The sequence below is a fragment of the Microcebus murinus genome, chromosome 4 (genome assembly GCF_040939455.1).
Source record: "Microcebus murinus isolate Inina chromosome 4, M.murinus_Inina_mat1.0, whole genome shotgun sequence".
Lineage (NCBI taxonomy): Eukaryota > Metazoa > Chordata > Mammalia > Primates > Cheirogaleidae > Microcebus > Microcebus murinus.
Window position 1 is genome coordinate 51,945,450 of NC_134107.1, and position 23,956 is coordinate 51,969,405.

At 35.5% G+C, this 23,956-nt stretch overlaps 1 protein-coding gene and 2 pseudogenes across 1 annotated transcript in view; all 3 read right to left on the reverse strand.

Moving 5' to 3' along the window:
* Nucleotides 1-23,956, reverse strand: part of IPO7 (importin 7) — a 50,768-nt gene that overhangs the window by 15,586 nt on the left and 11,226 nt on the right. Inside the window, exons 2-12 of the mRNA XM_012784008.3 lie at nt 21,455-21,536; nt 18,564-18,717; nt 17,775-17,933; nt 13,895-14,051; nt 11,262-11,351; nt 7,822-7,916; nt 7,626-7,710; nt 4,810-4,944; nt 3,721-3,820; nt 2,886-2,962; nt 1,919-2,035 (exon numbers count right to left, since the gene is read on the reverse strand). Coding sequence (XP_012639462.1) covers nt 1,919-2,035; nt 2,886-2,962; nt 3,721-3,820; nt 4,810-4,944; nt 7,626-7,710; nt 7,822-7,916; nt 11,262-11,351; nt 13,895-14,051; nt 17,775-17,933; nt 18,564-18,717; nt 21,455-21,536 — 1,251 coding nt within the window. The remainder of the gene's footprint in view (nt 1-1,918; nt 2,036-2,885; nt 2,963-3,720; nt 3,821-4,809; nt 4,945-7,625; nt 7,711-7,821; nt 7,917-11,261; nt 11,352-13,894; nt 14,052-17,774; nt 17,934-18,563; nt 18,718-21,454; nt 21,537-23,956) is intronic.
* LOC142870606 (phosphatidylinositol N-acetylglucosaminyltransferase subunit Y-like) lies at nt 10,124-10,340 on the reverse strand (annotated as a pseudogene).
* Nucleotides 10,436-10,863, reverse strand: LOC109730658 (protein preY, mitochondrial pseudogene; annotated as a pseudogene).

Below are 23,956 nucleotides of genomic sequence, written 5' to 3' on the forward strand. Positions count from 1 at the left end.
CTTTTACATCACTTGATTAGAAAGCCATTATGGCAAATGTTAACAGCAATGGTGTTTAATTATTAGAAGAGTGGTTAATTTTATTCCTTAACTTATATAATTTTTTGTCATGAAACTTTTATAATGATAAAAACTCTATAAAGTTTCTAACTGAACATAACTTGAGAAAAAGCCTACTTTCAAAGTTAACAGATTGGGTGGGGCGCGGTGGCTCACGCCTGGCACTCAGGGAGGCCAAGGTGGGCGGATCGCTCAAGGTCTGGAGTTCAAGACCTGCCTGAGCAAGAGTGAGACCCTGTCTCTACTAAAAATAGACAGAAATTAGCTGGCCAACTAAAAATATATAGAAAAAATTAGCTGGGCATGGTGGCACATGCCGTGGTCCCAGCTACTCAGGAGGCTGAGGCAGAAGGATCACTTGAGCCCAGGAGTTTGAGGCTGCTGTAAGCTAGGCTGACGCCAGGGCACTCTAGCTGGGGCAACAGTGAGACTGTCTCAAAAAAAAGAAAATAATTGGACATATTAAAATCTTATCAAAAGGATACAATCAAGAAAGTGAAAAAAATAACCTTAATGGCAGAAAATTCTTGCAAATCAGATATATGAAAAGGTCCTAGCATCTAAAATATATAAATATTTCTAGTATTTCAACAATAAAAAGACAACTAAAAATGGGCAATTTGAATGGACATTTTTCTAAAGGAGATATTCAAAATGGACAAGCACATGAAAAGATTATCATTCACCATCAAGGAAATGCAAACCTAAACCACTCTGAGATACTACTTCATGTTCACTAGGATAGCTATAATCAAAAAGAAAATAAAAGTATGGTGAGAATGTAGTGAAACTGAAACCCTCAAATATAAAATGCTGATGCAAATATAAAATGGTGCTGGTGTAAATAAAAAATGGTGCATCCACTTGGGAAGAGTCTTGTGATTTCTCAAAATATGAGCAGCAATTAACAAGACTCCTAGGTATACACTCAAGAGAAGTGAAAATGTATGTCCACGTGAAAACTTGTACATGAATGTTCACAGCAGTATTATTCATAATAGCCAAAAAGTATAAACTGACAAATGTATGTGTGTGTGTGTGTGTATATATATATATATATATATACACACACACACACAAACACACACACAATGAAATAAAATTTGGCAATAAAAAAGAAGTACTGGCCGGGCGCGGTGGCTCACACCTGTAATCCTAGCACTCTGGGAGGCCGAGGCGGGCGGATTGCTCAAGGTCAGGAGTTCAAAACCAGCCTGAGCGAGACCCCATCTCTACCATAAAAATAGAAAGAAATTAATTGGCCAACTAATATATATAATATAAAAATCAGCCGGGCATGGTGGCTCGTGCCTGTAGTCCCAGCTACTCGGGAGGCTGAGGCAGCAGGATCGCTTGAGCCCAGGAGTTTGAGGTTGCTGTGAGCTAGGCTGACGCCACAGCACTCACTCTAGCCTAGGCAAGAAAGCGAGACTCTGTCTCAAAAAAAAAAAAAAAAAAAAAAAAAAGAAGTACTGACACATACTATCACATGGATAAAACTTGAAAACATTACAATAAATGAAAGACCGGATATTAAACATTACTCCATTTATATGAAACATCCAGCAAAAACAAATCCACAGAGACAAATGAAGATTACCAGTAGTCTATGGCTGGGTGATTTGGGGTAAAACAGGGAGTGAATGGTAATGTGTACAGGGTTTTTTTTGGGAGGTCATGAAAATGTTTTAGAGCTGTGATGGTTGTATAGCTTTGTGAATAACCTAAAAACCACTGAGTTGTAAACTTTAAATGGGCAAGCTGCATGGTTTGTATATTGGATCTTGAGAAAGCTATTAATTTTATAAAGCTACTTGCACACTCACACACATACGTATACATGCAAAAGAAGAAATACCTTTAGAAGTATTTCGGCTAAAGAGCCAATCATATGCAGGGCTCCATCTTTTTTTCGAGGATCAGCATTTGGTTCTGTTAGAATCTGGTAACAGAATCCCATAGTCTTTTGCAGTACCTAAATTAAAAGAGAAAAGTACTACTTTATTGGCTACCCCAAAATCCTAAAAAAAACCATACTAACAGGCCAGGTGTGTGTAATACTATCATTTTGGAAAGTGGAGGCACAGGAGGATCTCTTGAGGCCAGGAGCTAGAGACCAGCCTGAGCAAGAGCAAGACCCTGTCTCTACCATAAATTAGCCAGGCATGGTGGCATGCACCTGTAGTTGCAGCTATTCAGGAGGCTGAGACAGGAGGATCCCTTGAGTCTAGGAGTTTAAGGTTATAATGAGCTATGATGACATCACTGCACTCTACCCAGGGCGACAGAATGAGACTCTTGTCTTAAATAAACAAACAAACAAACAAACAAACAAACAAAAAATATCAACAGAACAACTTACATTATTAACACTTAAAACTGTATATTTGTTTTGTTTTTGGATATGAAGGGGTGGAGGGTTGTCAGGAGGGGTGCTCAGTTGTCTTGGTTTTTTTGTTGTTGTTGCAGTTGAGACAGAGTCTCACTCCATTAACCTGGGTAGAGTGCAGTGGCATCACAGTAGCTTACTGCAACCTCCAATTCCTGGGCTAAAGGTATCCTTCAGCTTCAGCCTCCTGGGGTAGCTGCAACTACACCTGAGAAGCAATGCTGGGCTGGATTTTTTTTTCTCCTTTCTTTTTGTGGAGAGGGGATCTCAATCTTGCTCAGGCTAGTCTTGAACTCCTTAGCTCAAGCAATCCTCCTGCCTCAGCCTCCCAGAGTGCTAGGATTACAGGCGTGAGCTATCGTGCCCAGCCCTGAGTGTATATTTGAATACATTTTAAATAATATAGCAAAAGTTATCTACATGTTTAATAACCTACCTCTTTCCTCTTACTACAGGCTGTAAATAAAAGTGTCTGCGCAGCAGTGGTAGGAGAAATGAAATCTTCAAACACATCTAGAGAACAAATTTAAAATTAATACAGAAAATAGCAATTTGTTCAGCAAACATTTTTACATTACATGTTTACAAATGATGCTCTGTTAAAAAACAAGGCATTAAAAAATGTGCCAAAACTTCACATAAGGTGAGTATGAAAATGAACCCATATCACCATATAATTTTGCAAATGCCTAATTCCATGTCTTTTCTGTACAAATTACATGTTCAGTTAATCCACCAATACCACTAATAATTTTCTTTCATACAAACACTACTACTGTGAGAATTCTCAGAATAGGGTCACAGAAATACAAATTACAAAATGTACAGAAGATTGTAGTAGGAAGAAGGACTAATACAAAACATTAGTCAAATTACAGTTTAGTTTCCTGCAGGGACTCCTTGTGACTCTAGCTTCCAGCGTGTCTTCTCAATTCCCACATATATGATGACTGACATGGGATCCAAAAGTATAATTGAGTCACTTATTGAATATATAACATTTTTGGCATATGCCAAAAGCACATTCAACAATCATAACTTAAGAATACTATAGTAGTTGTGTCTGCTAAAAATAAGATTATCATTATCAAATGCCACAGTTAATGAATAGCCCCCAATAGATCTAAACAAGGGATAAATTACATTAAACAACAAAGAAGGTTTTTCAGTACCAAAGCTAAGGCCATAACACCCCCTAGGTTCGCTATACACAACCACTCTAACCTTCACTACAGACATATTTTGTTTTTAAAAAAGTGAAACTTCCTTACCAAACTTCATGCGTATATATTCATAAGGGTCTTCTTGCCAAAGTTCCTCATCAGCATCTGTATAGCACATCAATGGAAAAATAACATCTTGGATAATGCCCTGCAATTTAAAAATTAAGAAAGTAAAAGCCTTCAGTTTTCAAATTTAAATTTTCACATTTCCTTTAACTATTAAAACACAAGTAACCCTATAATATATATTTTAAAGCTTAATACCAAACCTCAGCAATGCATTTAATGCATTCTCAGATCAACTTTCAAGTTGTATGTTCTTCTTACCCTCTCTCTATAGCAAGTAATTATAAAACAAGACATATACATATTAATAAGTAGCAAATAGGTATGAGAAAATATAAAATTTCAGTGTATCAAATTCTACAGCTCTAAATAAAGCAAGTAAATTACTTATAGAAATAGCAGATAAGTCAATTATTCTGGAAACTAATCTGGTGAAATGAAGTCCCTTGCCTACTACAAATTGCATGATAAATGTTAACTAATCACGATTCAATAATAAGAATGTTTTTTGTTTGTTTGTTTTTGAGTCAGAGTCTAACTCTGTTGCCCTGGTTAGAGTGCCATGGCCATCAACCTAGCTCACAGCAACCTAAAACTCCTGGGCTCAAGCAATCCTACTGCCTCAGCCTCCTGAGTAGCTGGGACTACAGGCACATGCCACCATGCCCGGCTAATTTTTTCTATATATTTTTAGTTGGCCAATTAATTTCTTCTTATTTTTAGTAGAGGCGGGGTCTCACTCTTGCTCAGGCTGGTTTCAAACTCCTGACCTTGAGCGATCCACCCTCCTCGGCCTCCCAGAGTGCTAGGATTACAGGCGTGAGCCACCGTGCCCGGCCAATAATAAGAACTTTAATGTAAGTTTGAAGATTACAATTTTAGATTAAAAAATAAACTGATAGTCACAAAATATCTCTTAGAACGTTATGTCAGTGTTACATCTCTTTTTTTTCTGCTATACTCTCAAAACCATCACCAGAACGAGACTAAGTAACACAACTCAAGAAAACATGCAATTTTTCAATCTTTACAAAGCACTAGAAAAACTTATTTAAGATAGAAAATTATTACTTGTATGTGAGGCTTCAGATTCTTCCAGGTGAGGGCATGAGAAACTCCTTGATTAATATAATTTAATGTCTGTTGTAAAACTCGAGGAGCCATATATTGCTTCTCCTTGTACTGATACAACACCTTCAATAAAACCTTTGAAAAAAATGTTCTATCAAAAACCAAAGTTCAAATAGAAATTTAAACTATTTACAAGCCAGTAAAAACAGCTGACGCATGTCTTAATATCCAAGTCATTATCAAAAAATGACAACCATATTCTTTTAGAAATATGTAATTTTAAAAATTAGGTGTTAGTGACCCACATTTATTCCTAAAGTATTTAAACAACAAATTGAAATAATACTATGTCAAAGGACTAATTTGAAATTAAGAATAAAAAGAAGAGAAAACCATCTGCTACCTATTCAACAAACCACACTATTACGAGACAGACCTATCTTGTTAAAGTCATCTTCTAGGAAAACCTTACCCAAACCAGTCAACCCTATTTAGCATCTGCCAAGAGTTCTAATTCATGTTTCAGAATATCGACTTTCAGAGTGTAGTCTATATACTTCTGGTGGTCCCCAAGACTCTTTCAGAGGGTCTACTAGGTGAAAGTTATTTTTATAATAATGCTAAGATGTTATTTGCCTTTTTTGTTTTTTTACTGTGTTGACATTTGCATCAAAGGTATGAAAGCAATGGTGGTAAAACTTCTGGTGCCTAATGTGAATCAAGGGGTATGAAACTAAAGTCACTGTATTCTTTACAGCCACATAATTATAGAATAAGTTTTCCTTAAGAATGTCCTTAATGAATCAAAAATTTTTTGATTAAATTGAGAATTATATACATAGCCCTCAGCTACATAGCAAAGGACAATGGTTGGAAGAAAAGCACTTATGAGATTGAGTTGTAAGCTGAAACAGTAACTTATTCTATGAAAGAACAATTGAAAGACAAATAATGGTTATTTAGATTTATGCATGTGATAGATTTTTTCTCAAAAATGAATTAAATGGGCCTGTCATATCAAAGAAATAGCTGACACTATGTTATTGGCGTTAAAATTTGAGTTTTCAAGCAAACATTAGAATTCGGGACCTTTTAGATCACCATGATCAGCCTGAAAGCTTTCCGATATTTAAATATATTTCTGATGAGACTGGTGGTGATATTAACAAATGTGGGCTGGTCGTGGTGGCTCACGCCCGTAATCCTAACACTCTGGGAGGTGGAGGCAGGCAGATCATTTGAGCTCAGGAATTAGAGACCAGCCAGAGCAAGAGCGAGACCCCATCTCTACTAAAAAAAAAACAAAAAAAAAAAGAAAGAAATTAGTGGGACAACTAAAAAAAAAAAAAAATATATATATATATATATATATATCAAAAAAATTAGCTGGACACGGTGGCGCAGGCCTCTAGTCACAGCTACTCAGCAGGCTGAGGGAGAAGGATCCCTTAAGCCCAGGAGTTTGAGGTTACTATGAACTAGCCTGACGCCTCGGCACTACAGCCTGGGCAACACAGTGAGACTCTGTTTCGAAAAAAAAATTTGATTTTCTTTTTCTTCTTTTCATAGACAGGTCTTGCTCTGTCACTCAGGCTAGGGTGCAGTGGCATAATAGCTCTTTGCAGCTTCCTGGGCTCAATCCTCAGCCTCCACAGTAGCTGGGACTACAGGCACACACCACCATACCTGGATAATTTTTAACATTTTTGTAGAGACAGGGTCTTGCTATGTTGCCCAGACTGTTCTTAAACTCCTGGTCTCAAGTGATCCTCCTGTCTAGTCCTCCTAAAGTTTTGGGATTACAGATGTCAGCCACCCCTCTTGCTCTTTTTTAAATTGTTTAATGAAATGTATAAACATTTAGAAAATCTGCATTAACTCCATGAGTCAACATTTTCAAAATGACAAATGCAGGATGTTTCAAAATCATGTATGAATAAAAGTCTCATTCAAAGTGCAGTACAGACCAATGAGTTGTAATGTAACAGAATACAAAATGTTTGTTTGTATAGTTTGAAATTCCACATTGCAATTAACTTTTAAGAAATTACCATTGTCTGATTTTGGTATAATATCAAAGAATTTCCATAATTATCTCAAAAGTCTATTAAAATACTTATCCCTTTTCCAACTTCGTCCCTGTGAGGCGAAATTTTCTTTATGTCAACCAAAACAAAATAGACTGAATGCAGAAAAATGAGTATCCAGCTGCCTTTTATTAAGGCAGACATTAGAAAAAATGTTATAATGGATTTATTACTTTTTTTTTTTTTAAAGACAGAGTCTTACTCTGTTGCCCGGGCTAGAGTGCCATGGTGTCAGTCTAGCTCACAGCAACCTCAAACTCCTGCGCTCAAGTAATCCTTCTGCCTCAGCCTCCTGAGTAGCTGGGATGACAGGCATGCGCCACCATGCCCAGCTAATTTTTTCTATATATATTTTTAGTTAGCCGATTAATTTCTTTCTATTTTTAGTAGAGACGGGGTCCCAGTCTTGCTCAGGCGGATTTCGAACTCCTGACCTTGAGCAATCCTCCTGCCTCGGCCTCCCAGAGTGCTAGGATTACAGGCGTCAGCCACCATGCCTGCCCTAGATTTATTACTTTTAAATGAAATAACTGTTAAATTTTGTTTTAATTTCTAATCTGTCAAGTATCACTAGGTATAACCCACATAAATGAAGATCCACTGATGTCCTCAATAACTTAAGACCAAAAAAATAAGAACTGCTACAGAATTCAAACAAACACTCTTGAGAAGATAGAAATGAACTTAAAGATTTTGTATTTCTACTTAGAAAAACTATCTTCGACTTACTTGCTGGACACCAACAGCAAATGCCTTCAGAAATACTTCAGCAAATTCATTATATTCTTTAGAAACATTGCCAGGGCTTCCGTATCTAAAATACATTAAAATGTCCATTGTTTCTTTACAATGCTTTATACCAGCGCTTATAAAAGCAGAAGCTTAAAAAATAAATTTAAATCACCATATATGGATAGGAGATTACCTTTCAAAAAGCCTTGCCAAAATATGTAAAGCCCACTTCTTACATTTCCACCATGGTAACTCAGGTCTATCATCTTCTTCAACTTGAAGTGTTTCCTTTAAAGAGACATTTATTCAATGATAGCCTAAGATGATACAACCTAGGTGTGACAGTATGAGGTTAAGAACAGATTCACAAAAACGTGAATGCTCCTTCAATGTTGGCCTTTCTAACCTTGGATAAAAGGTTAGACTTGGAAAACTATTAACCCTTATTTAAATCTAAGAGGCATCCACATTGCTTCACTACTTTATTACAAAAGATACGCTTTTTAAAATTTTTATAAAAACTTAAAACCAAACATTTTAGTCAAGATCTAAATAATTTAAAGTCAAGGCTATGACAGTCACAACTTAATCAAAATCAGTATAGTTCACAATGGAAAGGGCATGAGAAACCCCATTTCAGAAATCTAATTCCAGATATATCAATATAAATGCACATGGATATATGTATGAGAATATTCATTTCAATACTATGGCTAATAGTGAAAAATTACCAGGAACCTAAAATTAATGAGGGAATGTTTAACTATGGAACATCCATAAAAGACTACTATACAACCATTAAAAGAAGGAAGTGGTTCATTATACACTGACCTAAGATATCCATGACATATTTTAAGTTAGGATAAGGAAGTGAAAATACAGAGCAAGAGAAACTCTCATCCATTGCCAGTCAGAGCATTGCTACAATCACTTTGGCAATCACTTTGGAAGTTACTTATAAAGCTAAACATCCATCTACTCTATGAGCCAAATTCCATTCTTTGGTATTTATGCAAGAGTGTGAACACACATGATTACAAAAAGACATACAAGAATATTCACAGCTTTATCTGTAATACTCAAAAAGTGAAAAACACCCAGATATCCATCAATGTGTGAATATATACAGAAACTGTGGGTTATTCATACAATGAGATATCACTCAGCAATAAAAAGGAATAAACTATCACTACATAAATGAATGAATCTCATAAATACAGTGAGTAAAAGAAGCCAGAAACAAAAGATTACTTATTAAGTTCTAAAACAGGCAAAATCTACTGTGCAAGAAATGAGAGCAATGATGGAGAGATGACTAGAACCAGCCTTGAGTAAACATTCATATAATTTAATAACTCATTAAACTGTTTACTTATAATCTGTGCATGATACTGAGTATAAACTATTAACACAAACAGGTACAGAGTATGTATGAGAACTTTAAAACTTATATTTTATATCTACTAAATGTGTATAGATAAATACATGCCAAACTAATTTCCCATGGAGGACACATGTTCTATTTATTTTTTCTGCATTATTTTAAATTTTTTTGAAAAAAATCTAAAGAAAGTAAACAATAAACCAAAAAACACAATAAATTGATCTCGCCTATGCCATTAATAATATTACATTGGCTCCACAGCTTGGCACATCAAAAGAAAAATAAATAAATAATATTACATTGGATAAATTATATAATTCTCCAATATCTAAGTCTAAAATAAAATTCAGAAGAATTTTTGAGGATTAAATAAGGTATATAATAGCACTTAAAGCACACTAGATATTAAGAACTTGTAAACTCCCCTCTCTCTAGAAAACTAGATTTTACAGAAAAATATGGTAATTTAAAATTGTGATTAAATGTAATAAACAACACGGTTGGACCACTCTGAATGTACTAAAGACCACTGAGTTGTATGCTTTAAAGGGTATAAATGTTATGGCATGTAAGGTTTTTTTTTTGTAAGTACACAAAATTTCCATTTTATTGTACAGTTTTATATCACATCAGTGAAAATGCATTTCTCTACAACCATTTCAACATAGCACCTTTGGAATTATTTCAGTCATCTGTCATGTGTGACTTCACCAAATACCTTGAAGCTATACAAGCAAACAAAATTTCAGATGACTAATTTTTAGATGAAAAGATAAGAAACAGTCATCAGATGATGACTGGGGGGGGGGTGGTGTTAATCTCCAACAAGACACTTTGTCGAAATGTTTCTTCTGATATAGCAGTTGTAAGTCAGAACCTTCAAAAAAACAAGGGCAGAACAAGAGCATAGTAACAGAAACTTGTGCAACATAAGCCTCCCATAGTCCTAAGCCTCACATAAGCAAGGCAAAGCATCTTTCCTGCAAACTAAATGGGTCTTCACTATTTCCACCTAGCTGAGCTTTCAGAGATAGATATCCAAGACATATCATGAATATATATATATATATATATATATATACACATATACACCATCTTGGCTCTGGTGGCATTAATTATGCCTGAAGAGTTTAATACCCATCCAAGTCCAAATGTGGAAGAACACATACACTGGTATGGTAATCGGCAAGAGCAGACTGTAAAACCAAAGGCTGCTTGTTGCTAGTGCAGCCCTGTGGGAAGTTTTCTTCCACAGAGGCTGAGTAAAGCAGTCCTGCTAAAGAGATCAGTGGAATAAGAACAGTCAACATAGGAAAAGAGAGAAACATTTTTCTCTTCCACTTATTACCCGCCACCCTACTTTAAAAGGTATAACAGTATTAAGAAAATTTAGTAGTTGTGTTTTTCTTTTTTAAATTATGAGCTAGTGCTGCTCCATTTCTTCTTGCTTCTTACTTTGATGTGTCATCCTAGCTGCCTTGGTCTCATATTAGGAATCCCATCAATGACTGGATAGGCTATTCCCAGCTCTTCATTAATCAGTTCATTTGCTGAGGCTTCATATCTGAACGCCTTCTTGGAGAGCGGGCACACCAGGAACTCCAGCAGCGCCGGGTCGAAGGCGCAAGACGCCTTGGCGCCCCGACGCGTGCAGGCACCTATGCTCGACCACAGACGCCGGTGCGCGCGTCCCCTGCAGCGCCAAGGCGAGCTTGCCTTGGGCTCTGCTCAGCAAGGTCGCTCAGCATGGTTGGGCCGCCGGCCACCGTGCCTGGTGCCAGTGCCATCCTCTCTGAGCTTCCCACTCCGGGCTCCCCGCGCGCGAAGCCTCAACCCCCGGTGCTCTGGCATGTAAGTTTTTATCTCAATAAAGTTATTTTTAGAAAATTACATAACTACAAGTTTGGCCACCTTTAAATCACATTCTTCCTCTATTCATGGGCATAAATTATTAAGCTAAAATCTAGTTATGTGCTTCTAAATTAGACAAGAAATGAAAAGACAGAAGACTTAGTATGAAATAAAGAGATACATACAAGCACTTGACCAATAAATGAAATAACCCTTCACAATTTTTTACTTGGTATATGCACTTATGTAAACAAATAGAAAAGTGTCTCTATACCTAGAAAAAACACATCACAAATTTTAAAAGTTTATAAAGAATGTTACAAGAAATACCAATTAAATCCTCAAAAGATCACTCAATACTTATATTTAATAATATAAGAAAACACACAGAAACTTACATTAGGTACATCCCTGTTCACAACAGTCTTTAAAATTTCTATCCATTCTGTCAGGTTCTGTTGGTTTATCAGCTCCAGTGGTAGTGTATACTAAGTAAAAATCAAGAATTAATATTTTTAAATCCTTACTAAAGAAAATTCCACTTACTTTCTACTTTTCACAATACCAAAAGTATTTTATTCAAATTTTATTCCACATTTCCTGCTTTTAGCACACAAGTAAATTTCTTTGGTTAGGTATCTACAATGGTAAACAGTGGAAGTAACTATGGGCATCATTGTTGTGTTCCCATTATTGGGATTATATCTTATTTTCACCATAAGGTATGATATTTACCATGGATTTCTAGTGAACACCTTTTATCAAGTTAAGAAAATCTGTATTCTAGGTTTCTAACAGCTGTTTGTATGTATGTATGTATGTATTCATTATTATTATCATCATTATTATTTCCAAGACAGAGTCTCACTCTGTCACCCTGGGTAGAGTGCAGTGGTGTCATAACAGCTCACTGCAACCTTAAATTCCTGGCCTCAAGCCATCCTCCTGCCTCAGCCTCCCAAGTAGTTGAGAATACAAGCATGTGCTACCATGCCCAGCTAGCTTTTCTGTTTTTTTTTTTTTTAGTACTGATGGGGTCTCACTCTTGTTCAGGCTGGTCTCAAACTACTGAGCTCAAGCAATCTGCCCACCTTGGCCTCCCAGAGTGCTAGGATTATAGGCATGAGCCACCATGCCCAGCCTGTTTTCTTTTCTTAAAGCAGAAATGGTCATTAATTTTATCAAATGTTTTATCACACATCATAAAGATGGTTACAGGTCTCTTTTAATGTGATGTAAGCATTAATCACAAAAACTAATTTTTTTTTAAATAGATGTTGTCTCCCTATGTTGTCCAGGCTAGATTCAAACTCCTCAGCTCAAGGATCCTCCCGTCTCAGCTCCTGAGTGGGCTGGGAGTATAAGGCACATACCACCAACACCCAGCTCAATTTTTTTTCTTTCTTTCTCTCTCTCTTTCTTTCTTTTCTTTTCTTTTTTTTTAAGATAGGATATGGCTCTATCACCAGACATAGAGTACAGTGGCATGGTCATAGCTCATGGTAGCCAGCCTCAAACTCCTAGGCTCAAGGGATCTTCCCACATCAGCCACCCTAGCAGCTAGGACTACATGGGTGCACCACCACGTCCACTTAACTTTTTCTTGTAGAGACAAAGTTCTCACTATCTTGCCAGGGCTGGTCTTAAACTCCTGGGCTCAAGCAATCCTCCTCTCTCAGCCTTCCAAAGTGCTGGGGTTACAAGTGTGAACCACAATGCCCAGCCAAAATTTCTTACTTTTGACCCATTCTTACATTCTTGGGATAAATCCTAATCTCTCAGTAGAACAGTAAAATCAACATCCTAACAGTGCCCCCTGTTGGGGGTCATCTGTGAAGACTGTCAAACCTAGACTCTCTCTATGGAGTCTCCAGGTAAAGTTCTCTCGTGGTTCAAGAACAAAGGGTTATTTATTACACTGGAAATGTGACTATGTGTGTGTATACTAAAACAAGTTTGCTGACACCTAAAAAGAAAAAAAAAGTCAATTTAGGATTTTAGGACATCTATTTTCACAAGTGAGACAGGGTTATATTTTGATAGCAGGATATGCCAGTCTCAAAGAATGAGTTGAGAAGATAAATATTCATTTTGTCCTATACTCTAGGGTAGTTTTCAAAAAGATTTTAATATAAAAGTTACAATCCTACCAGTTAGAAAAAATATGAAAAGACTATAGATATTGCATATTCAAATTACTTAACAAAGAATTATGTAAGAAGGATCCAATAGAATGGCATTAAAGTATCGTTAGAATCAAACTGGGAGGTATCTTTAAAGATCTAGCAAAGACATGTGAAATCCAACCAAGCAATGGATTAAGTCAGCTACAATCTTACTGAAGTGAAGCCACAGATCTATTTAAATGAGATTTTAAGAGGTAACGGTGTGACTTGAATCAAGATGTTAGTAAATGAGAAAAATCCTTCTATGGCAATACTGCACAAAAAGAACCAGAATTTAAATCCTAACCAAAAATCTGTCCTAGAAGTAATTATATTATACTGAGAATACAGACCCAACTATTTACCATTTCCTTTGTGGATATTTTTTACCCCAGAATAATTTAGAATAGTATACAGAAATGATAAAATCCATTACTGTGTGCCAGTCAAGTCCACAGAGTTAGTACTTTTATGTCAAGTATAGAATAGGTTTTATATTTATTAGGACAATCTATGTATATTTGGCGTATCAGGGTATGTGTTAGATTTCAACTGTAATCGAGTAACAGGTTTTCAGACTCATAAATTAAGAGATATAAAAAAAAATTACTAATTTTGTTGTGCTGGATGGTTTAAGAGAACTGAAGATTGCCACTTTACAATTTAACATTAGGGTTTTTTATGTATTTGGGGAAGTATGCTTGTTTAGACTTATAATTTTGGCAATTTCTATATTCCTATCACATCATACACTTAATCTAGCTTTTTAAAAGTAATTATTCAGATGCTGAAATTCTTTGTTAATTTTTAATATAGTAAATGATGGACTAACATTTTATACATAAAATCTGCTTTATAAAATTTACCTGAACAAGAGCATAGAAGATCTTGAATATTTGTTTCTGGATGAGGACAGACTGGTCAGACTGATCAGAAAGAAGCTGGATAAAACGATCCTTTAGAACTGGCAGAAAATGCTGCATTGCTGCTACCAATGGACTCCGCTCCTCTGGTTTCTTATACCTTTGGGTAGGAATAACAAACTAATTCTGTAAGAATTTATTTCCACAATATTATATATTTAAACTACCTATTTATTTACACAAATATAATCAAATACTTCCTAACCGATTTTAAAAAAGGAAAACCTACTCTGGAAGAAAACCACGCAAAAAAGCAAACTGGGTAAAACCTCAAAGAAGATTTAATAGTTTTTGAACATTTATTATGAGGTCAATAATCTTCAAGGCCGCCTTTAGATCCTCAATTATACAGTTGAGGAAACTGAGGCACGGAAATTTACTATCTTCCCAGCATTACACATCTAAGCATAAATCTAAGCAGCGTCTGCTCTCTTAACCATTAGACAATGAATATTGATACAGATGAGGAGGCACAATGACCTGGCTTTTAGATAGTAGCAGTTGATGAGTAAATAAAATTTATTATACACTACTATCCTTAAGTAATTTACATACCAACAAGATTGAGGTAGAAGTGGCATGTACAAAGCAGAAAATATTTTATTTCTAAAAGCATCACAATCCAGAAGTTCTATAACTCATTTGGCAACAAAACATGACCTCAACAGGCTATTTATGATCTTCATTTACCCCATTTCGGGTCAATATTCACATATTTTACAGCAGATATAACGTGTTCAGCTACTGGGTGCTTGCTACAGACGTCAATAGGAGTGTTATTTAATGTGTACTATGTGAACCTTACTACCTTTCTAAAATCCAAAAAATAATCTGAGTTCTGAATTCCATTTTGCATAAAGATCATGGATAAAGAATTACTGACCTGAGAAATTTCTGCATGTATTCTTAGCATTTTAACAATACTGTTAAAAGGTCTGTTGGTTTGTTAATAAATAACAATAATAACCAAATTTACAGGTTACAACTATGGAAAAGTAACTCCAGTTTCCATTATTAAGGAGTCATTAGGCAAATTTTGTGGATATGCAAATAGAAACTACATGTGATAGAGATCATTATTCTAAAAGCCACAGCTTATCTTTTTGCAACAGATTATCTAAATTGCTTTAAATTAGCTTTCCAGAGCAGATCTCAGTTTTATTTATTGGTACCCTACTTCTTTAAGGGAAAAAATAAACTTAAGAATTGAGTATTTGAGTACATTTTAAAAGGATAAAGGTAGACTCTCTTCAAAAGCTGGATTTTTCCCCCTACTGGGTGAAATGAGAACCAAATTGCCAAGAATAAAAAACACCAAGAGAAATGTTCACACTAATGACTGTTAAGGCTATTAACACAATTAACTAGCAAATTATTTTAAGTATTACTTTCATGTGCTGAGAAATTATACCTAACATACATCTAAAAGTTTATCTGTACCTTTCTTTCTTTTTTTTTTTTTTGAGACAGAGTCTCACTTTGTTGCCCAGGCTAGAGTGAGTGCCATGGCGTCAGCCTAGCTCACAACAACCTCAAACTCCTGGCCTCAAGCAAGCCTCCTGCCTCAGCCTCCTGAGTAGCTGGGACTACAGGCATGCGCCACCATGCCTGGCTAATTTTTTCTATATATATTCGTTGGCCAATTAATTTCTTTCTATTCATAGTAGAGACAGGGTCTCCCTCTTGCTCAGGCTGGTTTCGAACTCCCGACCTCGAGCAATCCGCCTACCTCGGCCTCCCAGAGAGCTAGGATTACAGGCGTGAGTCACCGCACCGGCCTGTACCTTTCTTTAGAGTCAATAATATAGTAACAATTTATAAAAGAAAGCAAATTGCACTCTGCAATCTGATTATACAAGCTATAATAATTATAGATAGAATTCCCTTTTAACACTAAAAGTGAGAACTATATTATGCAGCTCTTTCCATGTACACATCTCGGGTGATCACCCTTACCAAGAGAGTGTGACTATCCATTCCATGTTAGACATCCTTCTCTCCTACTTCCCTCACTACACTGTATAGTGGACTGGGAGTTGAATGGTACTAGTTGTTAATCTAAGCTGATGAATATGAAAGTAATTTGTAGTACCAAACATATTACTACTTCCTAAGACTTAAAAGTATGAAAATGTGACACTAATAAAAGTCTACTACAACAGGGCTATGATGTATGAAACTGGTGAACAATATTCAGAAAATCCTTAAATACTAGTTTATCACTTTTTTGTTTAAAAAATTTTTTTTCAATGGTTCTTCAGTATCTAAAAGATCACATACTAATTTCTCATTGTGGCAATCAAAACCCTCTTTAACATGGTTCCAATTTACCAGTCCAATTATCCCTAACCTCTCACCAGAAATTATCAGTATCATTAAGTGATCTCCTCACTATCCACTAAAGACAGTGTCTCACATTTCCACATCTGTACCTTTTTTCTTTGTTCATACTACTCCATATGATGTGACACACCTTCCTCTTCAAATGCTCCTTCTGTGCTCCTTTAACTGACAAGCATTTCCTGAGGATCCATGCTCCTGAAGACCACCACAAATTCTAATTTCTCCATAAATTATCTTAGAACAGTTTCAGTCCACACAGATCCCTTGTGAACACCTTGTGCTCCACAATCAAACACTAGCTAAAAATTAACTGGAATTCGAATACTGTAGCAGCCTCCTATATCTCCCATTTAAAAATCCTTGTCACATTCTCTCCTGCTAAGATTATAGGACAGGAGAGATTAGAACTTCCTCCATGACATTGACAACTTATTGTTTTTATTCTCTCTAATTTCAGTCACTCACTTACCAGAACTACAACAACTGGCACTCTGACAGAGGTTGGAGCAACAGCTGGAACATTCCTTAGCAGGAAGATGGGTAGCTGGTGGGAACACAAGAAAACACCAGTACCAATGCTGTAAATTGTATATTTCTCTCCTGCTTAGAACAAACGCAGCAGTTCATCAGCTACTTTGAGATGGGACCCAAAGAGGGTATGGGAGGCTAACTACAAGTCCCAGAACTAAAGGGCTCACAGTGACATCTGTGTAGCTGTTAGGACTGGAAATAAAGTCACCAACATGGTATAAAGTTTTCCTTATGCCTTTCTCATAATTTTTCCACATCAAAACTTTCAAGTGCCTATCAATTTCATTACTTTCACCACACACTTAAGAGAGAATCCCTTCAACATTTGGGTTACCACTCCTAATGCCATACCTCAACTTTCCAGGTTAGATTTTTTTTCCTGATCCCTAAACCCAGATTAAAATGATCCCTTGGCCTAAAATCTTTCCTACTGATCCTATTTACCTATATGAACCACAATTTGCTCAAATATGCAAACAATGAAATAGGCAATTGTAAATTCCTCAAAACACATTGCTCACACGAAATTTCAACATATTCTTTTAAGGAATTAGTGGTAGGTTCTGCAAGTTTATCAAGAACCCAAATTAAGATAAAAATCCAAAGAGAAAGCCAGAATAAAGAGCTCTGATGCTCAATGTACTCTAATCACCTTCATATTTAAAAAAAAACTCCTTATCTGAAGGCCTTTTATCAGCACTTATTGAGGAGCCCAACTTTAGAGATAAAGAGACAATGATTAAGAAAAACAGGCACAGGAGTTTCTCAGTGGAATCAGCAGAAGAAACTACACAATTACAATAAAAACGCTACTTCAAAAAGAAAATACTACGTTAAAATTAACACAATTCACTAATTTTAGTATCTATGCCAAATGTAATTTTACATGTTCAAACTGGCTTAAATTTTCCTACTTCTCAAAACTCCACAGGAATTGAAAGACACTTACTCATAATTTTTCACAAGCTGATAAAGGCAAAGAAGAATTCCTAGCCAACAAGCACTATTATCAGACTGAAGATAAAAGCCAATCTTGTCCACAATGGCAGTCCAGCGGCTTGGATAATCATGTTTGATGATGTGATGAATGCATGTAGTAAGCTGTACCCTGAAAGTCAAAAAATAAACAGTAATGAGAAAGAAATCCTACTAAGATTTTGCAAGCTCATACAAAGAAAAATGGCTATTTATACAAAACCTAATTTCAAATAGCCCATTTGATATTTGGATGTATACAGAATGTAGATGATTCAAAATAAGCCACTTAGCAAAAATCACTTGTTCCTACTCATTTAAAAGAAAACCAACAACTATGTTACAAATGCAGGTGTTTTTTATTTTTCATCTCTATCAACTGACAGGTTTCATTTAAGAACATCAACTATATTCATTATAAATTCTGAAAAATCCTCCAAAAACAAGAGCTTTCAAATATCAAAAGACTATATAATATAAAGTATAAAACAGTATTCCATAGCTTTCTTTACCCTTTCATCTGATCACCGTATGTTTCACAGGTTTCAAATGAATTTTTTTGTTTTATAAATGTAAAATTCAACTGTAGTAAGAAAATAAATCAAAAAGGCTTTCTCCTATAACGGCATTTGTTGGTTAAGTTTTCTGTTACAAAAACGACAGGCTTGTATGTTCCGAAAAGATCCAATCCTCCCTCCCCCAAATAAAACCTCCTGAAAATTACATACCTGCAACAATAGGTACATTTAAAAAATATACACACCTGATGAGCTCAGGGGAATGTATAATGGCCTCTACAATATTTTCTCGAATACAATGTCGATCTTCTTCTGGAATAGTATAAGGAGATATATCCCCTGGTGCTGTTTCCCGATCAGGCCAATATTGTGTTATCATATTTTTCAAATAGATAACACCTAAAATACAGATCAATTTGACAAAAGAATGTTTTCTATTAAAGCTTGTGAAAAGGCCTTATAAGTGACCATATCTCAAGTACTCTTTTCAGACCATTGTTCATAAATTTATCCTTTTATAAACAAAATATTACATTCAATTATTTTTAAAAGTCCATAAAACATAAATTTAACTAACAGTTATAGCAATTGCCCCCAAACTATTATTAAAGACATAGTCTAAGAGAACCCTACAAATAACCATACCACAAATGAAACTGTTATCTAAGATTTTTTACATCACATTTATTAAAAAACACTTTTTATACCATTTTCTATGAGTTAAATTAATTTTATCAAATCTGTTTTCTAAATGAAAACTCTAAAGACAAAACCATCATACACATACTAATCATACAAAGGTGATAAACAAATTTTTATCATAGTCTTCTTAGTCTATAAATTTAAGTATTTTGACAACACACCACTTCAAATTCATGTTACTTCATGGGAGAATTTGCTGTGTTCAAAAATCAGACATCACTATTTTCTGTAAGCTATCATACTGCTCCCTTTGCACATTGCTATTTGACAAAAGTTAACAAACTGATGATGTGGCAAAATCTAGGCGGCTAACAATGCTTTTTACCCAGCCCTAGGAAGAGACAGGGGAAGTGGATCACAATGTATAGGATATACTGTAAAGGGAAATCATCCAAAATTAATTAATTCCTATATTCTAAAAAACACTGGCTGTTTTCTGATTTGCAATTCTTACCTGGAGTCCTGCACCTATTTGAACAAATATAACTGACAGAACTAGGATTATTATACTCTAGTTTGCTTTATTTGGAGAATTAAAACCCCATCTTATAGTACTTCAAAAAGGATTAAGGTAGACATTAAACTAACCAACAGAAGTTTTAAGATAAAGAACGCTGACTCAGTATATGGAACCAACACAGTCTAGGTAATACTACTACTACAGAATTTTGATTATCTCCAAAATAGAACAAACACCAGACTTAAGACTTGATAACAGTCCCAATGTCTCTGGATGTAGTCTCTGAGTGTTTCTTTCCATCTCAATGAATAAAGGAATGGGATATTTACTTTTTTGATTTGGTATTTTAAAAGTTTTTTTGCTCCAAAACATAAACAACTAGAATTGAACCACAAGGATCTCATGATGCAGTCTACTCCATCCAGAACGTGCAGACAGTATGAACTAACAGGCGTCTTCAAATTACAGCCCACTGGGCCACATGCAGGTGTTTAAGATATGTGCAGTGTGCATAAAAATTTGTTCATAGTTTTTTTTTTAACTATAGTCTGGCCCTCCAACGGTCTGAGGGACAGTGAACTGGCCCCCTGTTTAAAAAGTTTGAGGACCCCTGAACTAAAAGTTCAGGGGTCACTCAAAGTCTAGCAGATGAAACTACCATATGCTATGCATTAGAGTATCACTCAATTTTTCCAAGTATGTAGTTTTAAAATTAATGATGTTAAAATTTTATTACCAATTCCATAGTTTGTTTCCAGTTTTGTACACACCAAAAGAATTTTCTAGTATAAATTTTCTAATGCACACAATCAAGTCCCTAGGATGTGTTAAGATCCCCCTAAATAAATGCCAAACACTTTTAATTTCTTAGTAAAAATTCGATTTAAAGGCAAAGATTCCTACCTAAAAATGGAAAAAAGTCAACTGAGAAATGAGACTTAAATATAAGAGAAAAAAGAGACATAATCAAAGTGACCTTTTCTATTAAATTAGAAATGAAAAAAAACAAAAAACAAGATCTGCTGACCAAGGTTCAGCCCAATTACTGTATTACATTGGTACAAAAATTGTTCCATTACTGTGCAACTCACATAAAAATAATTTTTAAAAAATCGTATCTGTCTGATTCATGCATTTGAGAATGAAAAAGAAAAAAATTTAAAAGTCATATCTGCCTAGTACAGTTCAGGTAAAAATGATAAATAAATCATAACCAACTTATATTCATCCATTACCTGAGCATCTACAGTGTGCCAGGTAGTATTTTAAGCACTAGAAACTTAACTGTTAACAAAATAGACCTAAATGAGATTATGAGAAATGGTTCATTGCATAAGGCATTATGCTTACTATACAACATTAAGTGAAGTGAGCAAAACAAACATTTTTTAACAAAATAGACATGAAAACAAGAACACAAAAAAAGTTATCTGCTCTTCTAGAATGATAAAATTATTTGGTACTTTATATTTCTTCTAACAAAATTATTACATATTCAAATAGACTAAGGAGAAATTAAAGATATAAATTCCATTATTTTGCAGACTAACAATATTCACAAGTAGTGTGCCACATTTTCAAAGACTATCTGATGCTGAGGGAATTGCTCAATATGTTGGACAGGAACTAAGAAATAATACTTTTTAAATTGTTAAAACAGTAAAAGCAAAAAGGTGTAAGGAATAATTGCATAAACAGTTTTGTGTCTCAGAATTACTCATCAGGGAAGGAAACTCATCAATTTCTCTTTTCAACCTCTCTTTTAATTCAACTAAATATCAAATTATTTCTTTAAACTCTGCCACCAATTATTAAGGCACTTGCTGTTTGTTGTAAACATTGAAGGTAAATGAATTCTCAGGGGAAGAAAAAAAAAATCACTGAAGGGTCATACCAAGATACTTCTGCTTTTCATTTATGAACATTTTAAATAATATATTACGTATATTCAAGAAAATAACTTGGGAAACTTGCCTGCCTGTCTCACAGGTAAATCCAGTTGTTCTGACATAGTAATCTGGAGCAGTGTTGAAACAAAATTCATAGACTTGTGTGCCTACAAACAAAAGAGTATATTTTAAATTTCTGCAAATAAATAACACTTTAAAAAGAACAGATCCAAGGAATTTCAATACTTTTCCATTACTTGGCTTGCACAGAAGATTCTTCATAACTCGGTTCCAGCCTTATTTCTAATCATTCCCCTCCTCCCTATATTGAACTCGAATGAATCTGATTAATTAAATCCTAAAACATTTTGGATGTTTGTATTTACCCACATACCACTGAACTTCCCATTTATCCTAACTAGCATTCTTCTTTTTCTTCTTCTTCTTTTTTTTTTTTTGACAAGGTCTTACTCTGTTGCCCAGGCTAGAGTACAGTGGCATCATCACAACTCACTGCAACCTCAAACTCCTGGGCTCAAGTGATCCTCCTACCTCAGGCTCCTGACCAGCTGGGTCTACAGGCACGCACCACCATGCCCAGCTAATTTTTCTATTTTTTGTGGAGATGAAGTCTTGCTCTTGCTCAGGCTGGTCTTGAACTCCTGGCCTCAAGCAATCCTCCCCCCTCTGCCTCCCAAAGTGCTAGAATTATTATAGGCATGAGCCACCTTCCCCAGGCCCCCAACTAGCATTCTTAACCTACACCGGTGGCAGCAGCTTAAAAACAATATCCTCTGTGATACCTATTTCCTCTTTTCAGTAATAATTTCTCCATACAGCCATTCTATTAAGTGGCCAGACACATCCTAAATCAATAAAAATGAATAGCTTGGGGTGGTTTCCAAGGTGCTAATTATGTTTTATTTCTTAACATAGCTGCTGTTTTATACAAGTACACTCAGTTGTGAAAATTAATTGACTGTACCCTTATGATAACTTTTCTGTATACCTGTTAATATTTCAATAGAAAGTTAAAAACCAATAGCTTTGAACATACAATAAAAGTAGGATACAAACTATATGATCATATTTTTAGAAATTTACAGGAAAACACAATGTAACATATAGAAAAGACTGTAACCAATTTTTTAAAAAAACTAAATATTCAAGTTAAATCCTTTCTTGTATGTTTTCTGTTTCATTCCCCTCTGTCCTGATATAACTACCACCTATAACATCATCTCCTATCAGCCTAAAGTTTTTTTGTTTGTTTTTTTTTGAGACAGTCTCACTCTGTAGCCCAGGCTAGAGTGCCATGGCGTCAGGCCAACTCACAGCAACCTAAAACTCCTGGGCTCAAGCGATCCTCCTGCCTCAGCCTCCTGAGTAGCTGGGACTACAGGCATGTGCCACCATGCTCAGCTAATTTTTTCAATATATATTTTTAGTTGTCCAGCCAATTTCTTTCTATTTTTACTAGCGATGGGGTCTTGCTCTTGTTCAGGCTGGTCTCAAACTCCTGAGCTCAAACGATCCTCCCGCCTCAGCCTCCCACAGTGCTAGGATTACAGGCGTGAGCCACCATGCCTGGCCCAGCCTAAATTTTAGTATTTTTCTACACATGTTCACATAAACAATATTCTCATTTTCTCATTTTATGCTTAGATGAAAAAAATAAAAATTAACTCTGATTTTCATTTTCGTTGACTCTTTACATTTATCCTCAAATATTCTGTAAACACATTCTCACTGAGAATTTTCCCTTTGAATATAAAAAATTTCTTCCACATTAGAATCTAGAGTGATACTTTAGTCACTCCAAAAATTATTTATTCAGGTGTTCTTGGTACAAGACATTATACCAGAAGCTGAGACTACAGAGTTGAACAAGACAACCAGGCTCCATGACCTCATGGAAACTTAATGTTATAAAGAAAAACAATATAATCAAGCAGATAACTGCAATAAAGCACAGTCGGCCCCTGATACCTGTGGGTTCTGTATCCATAGGTTCAACCAACCAAGGATCAAAAATATTCAGGAAGGCCGGGCGTGGTGGCCTGTAATCCTAGCACTCTGGGAGGTTGAGGTGGGCATATTGTTTGAGTTCAGGAGTTCAAGACCAGCCTGAGCAAAAGCGAGACCCCGTCTCTATTTAAAAACATAGAAAGAAATTAGCTGGACAACTAAAAAATATATATATATTAGCTGAGCATGGTGGCGCATGCCTGTAGTCCCAGCTACTCAGGAGGCTGAGGCAGGAGGATCGCTTGAGCCCAGGAGTTTGAGGTTGCTGTGAGCTAGGCTGACGCCACAGCACTCTAGCCAGAGCAAGAGATTCTGTCTCAAAAAAAAAAAAAAAAAAAAAAATTCAGAAAAAAAAACCCCAACAATATAATAAAAAATAATACAAATTTAGAAAACAATACAGTATAACAATTATTCACATAGCATTTACATTGTATTAGGTATCACAAGTAATCTAGAAATGATTTAAAGTCTACAGTCCACATGATCAGGGTGTATAAAAAAAGTTTAAAAAAAATAAAGTCAATGGAAGAATGTTTGTAGTTTATACGCAAATACT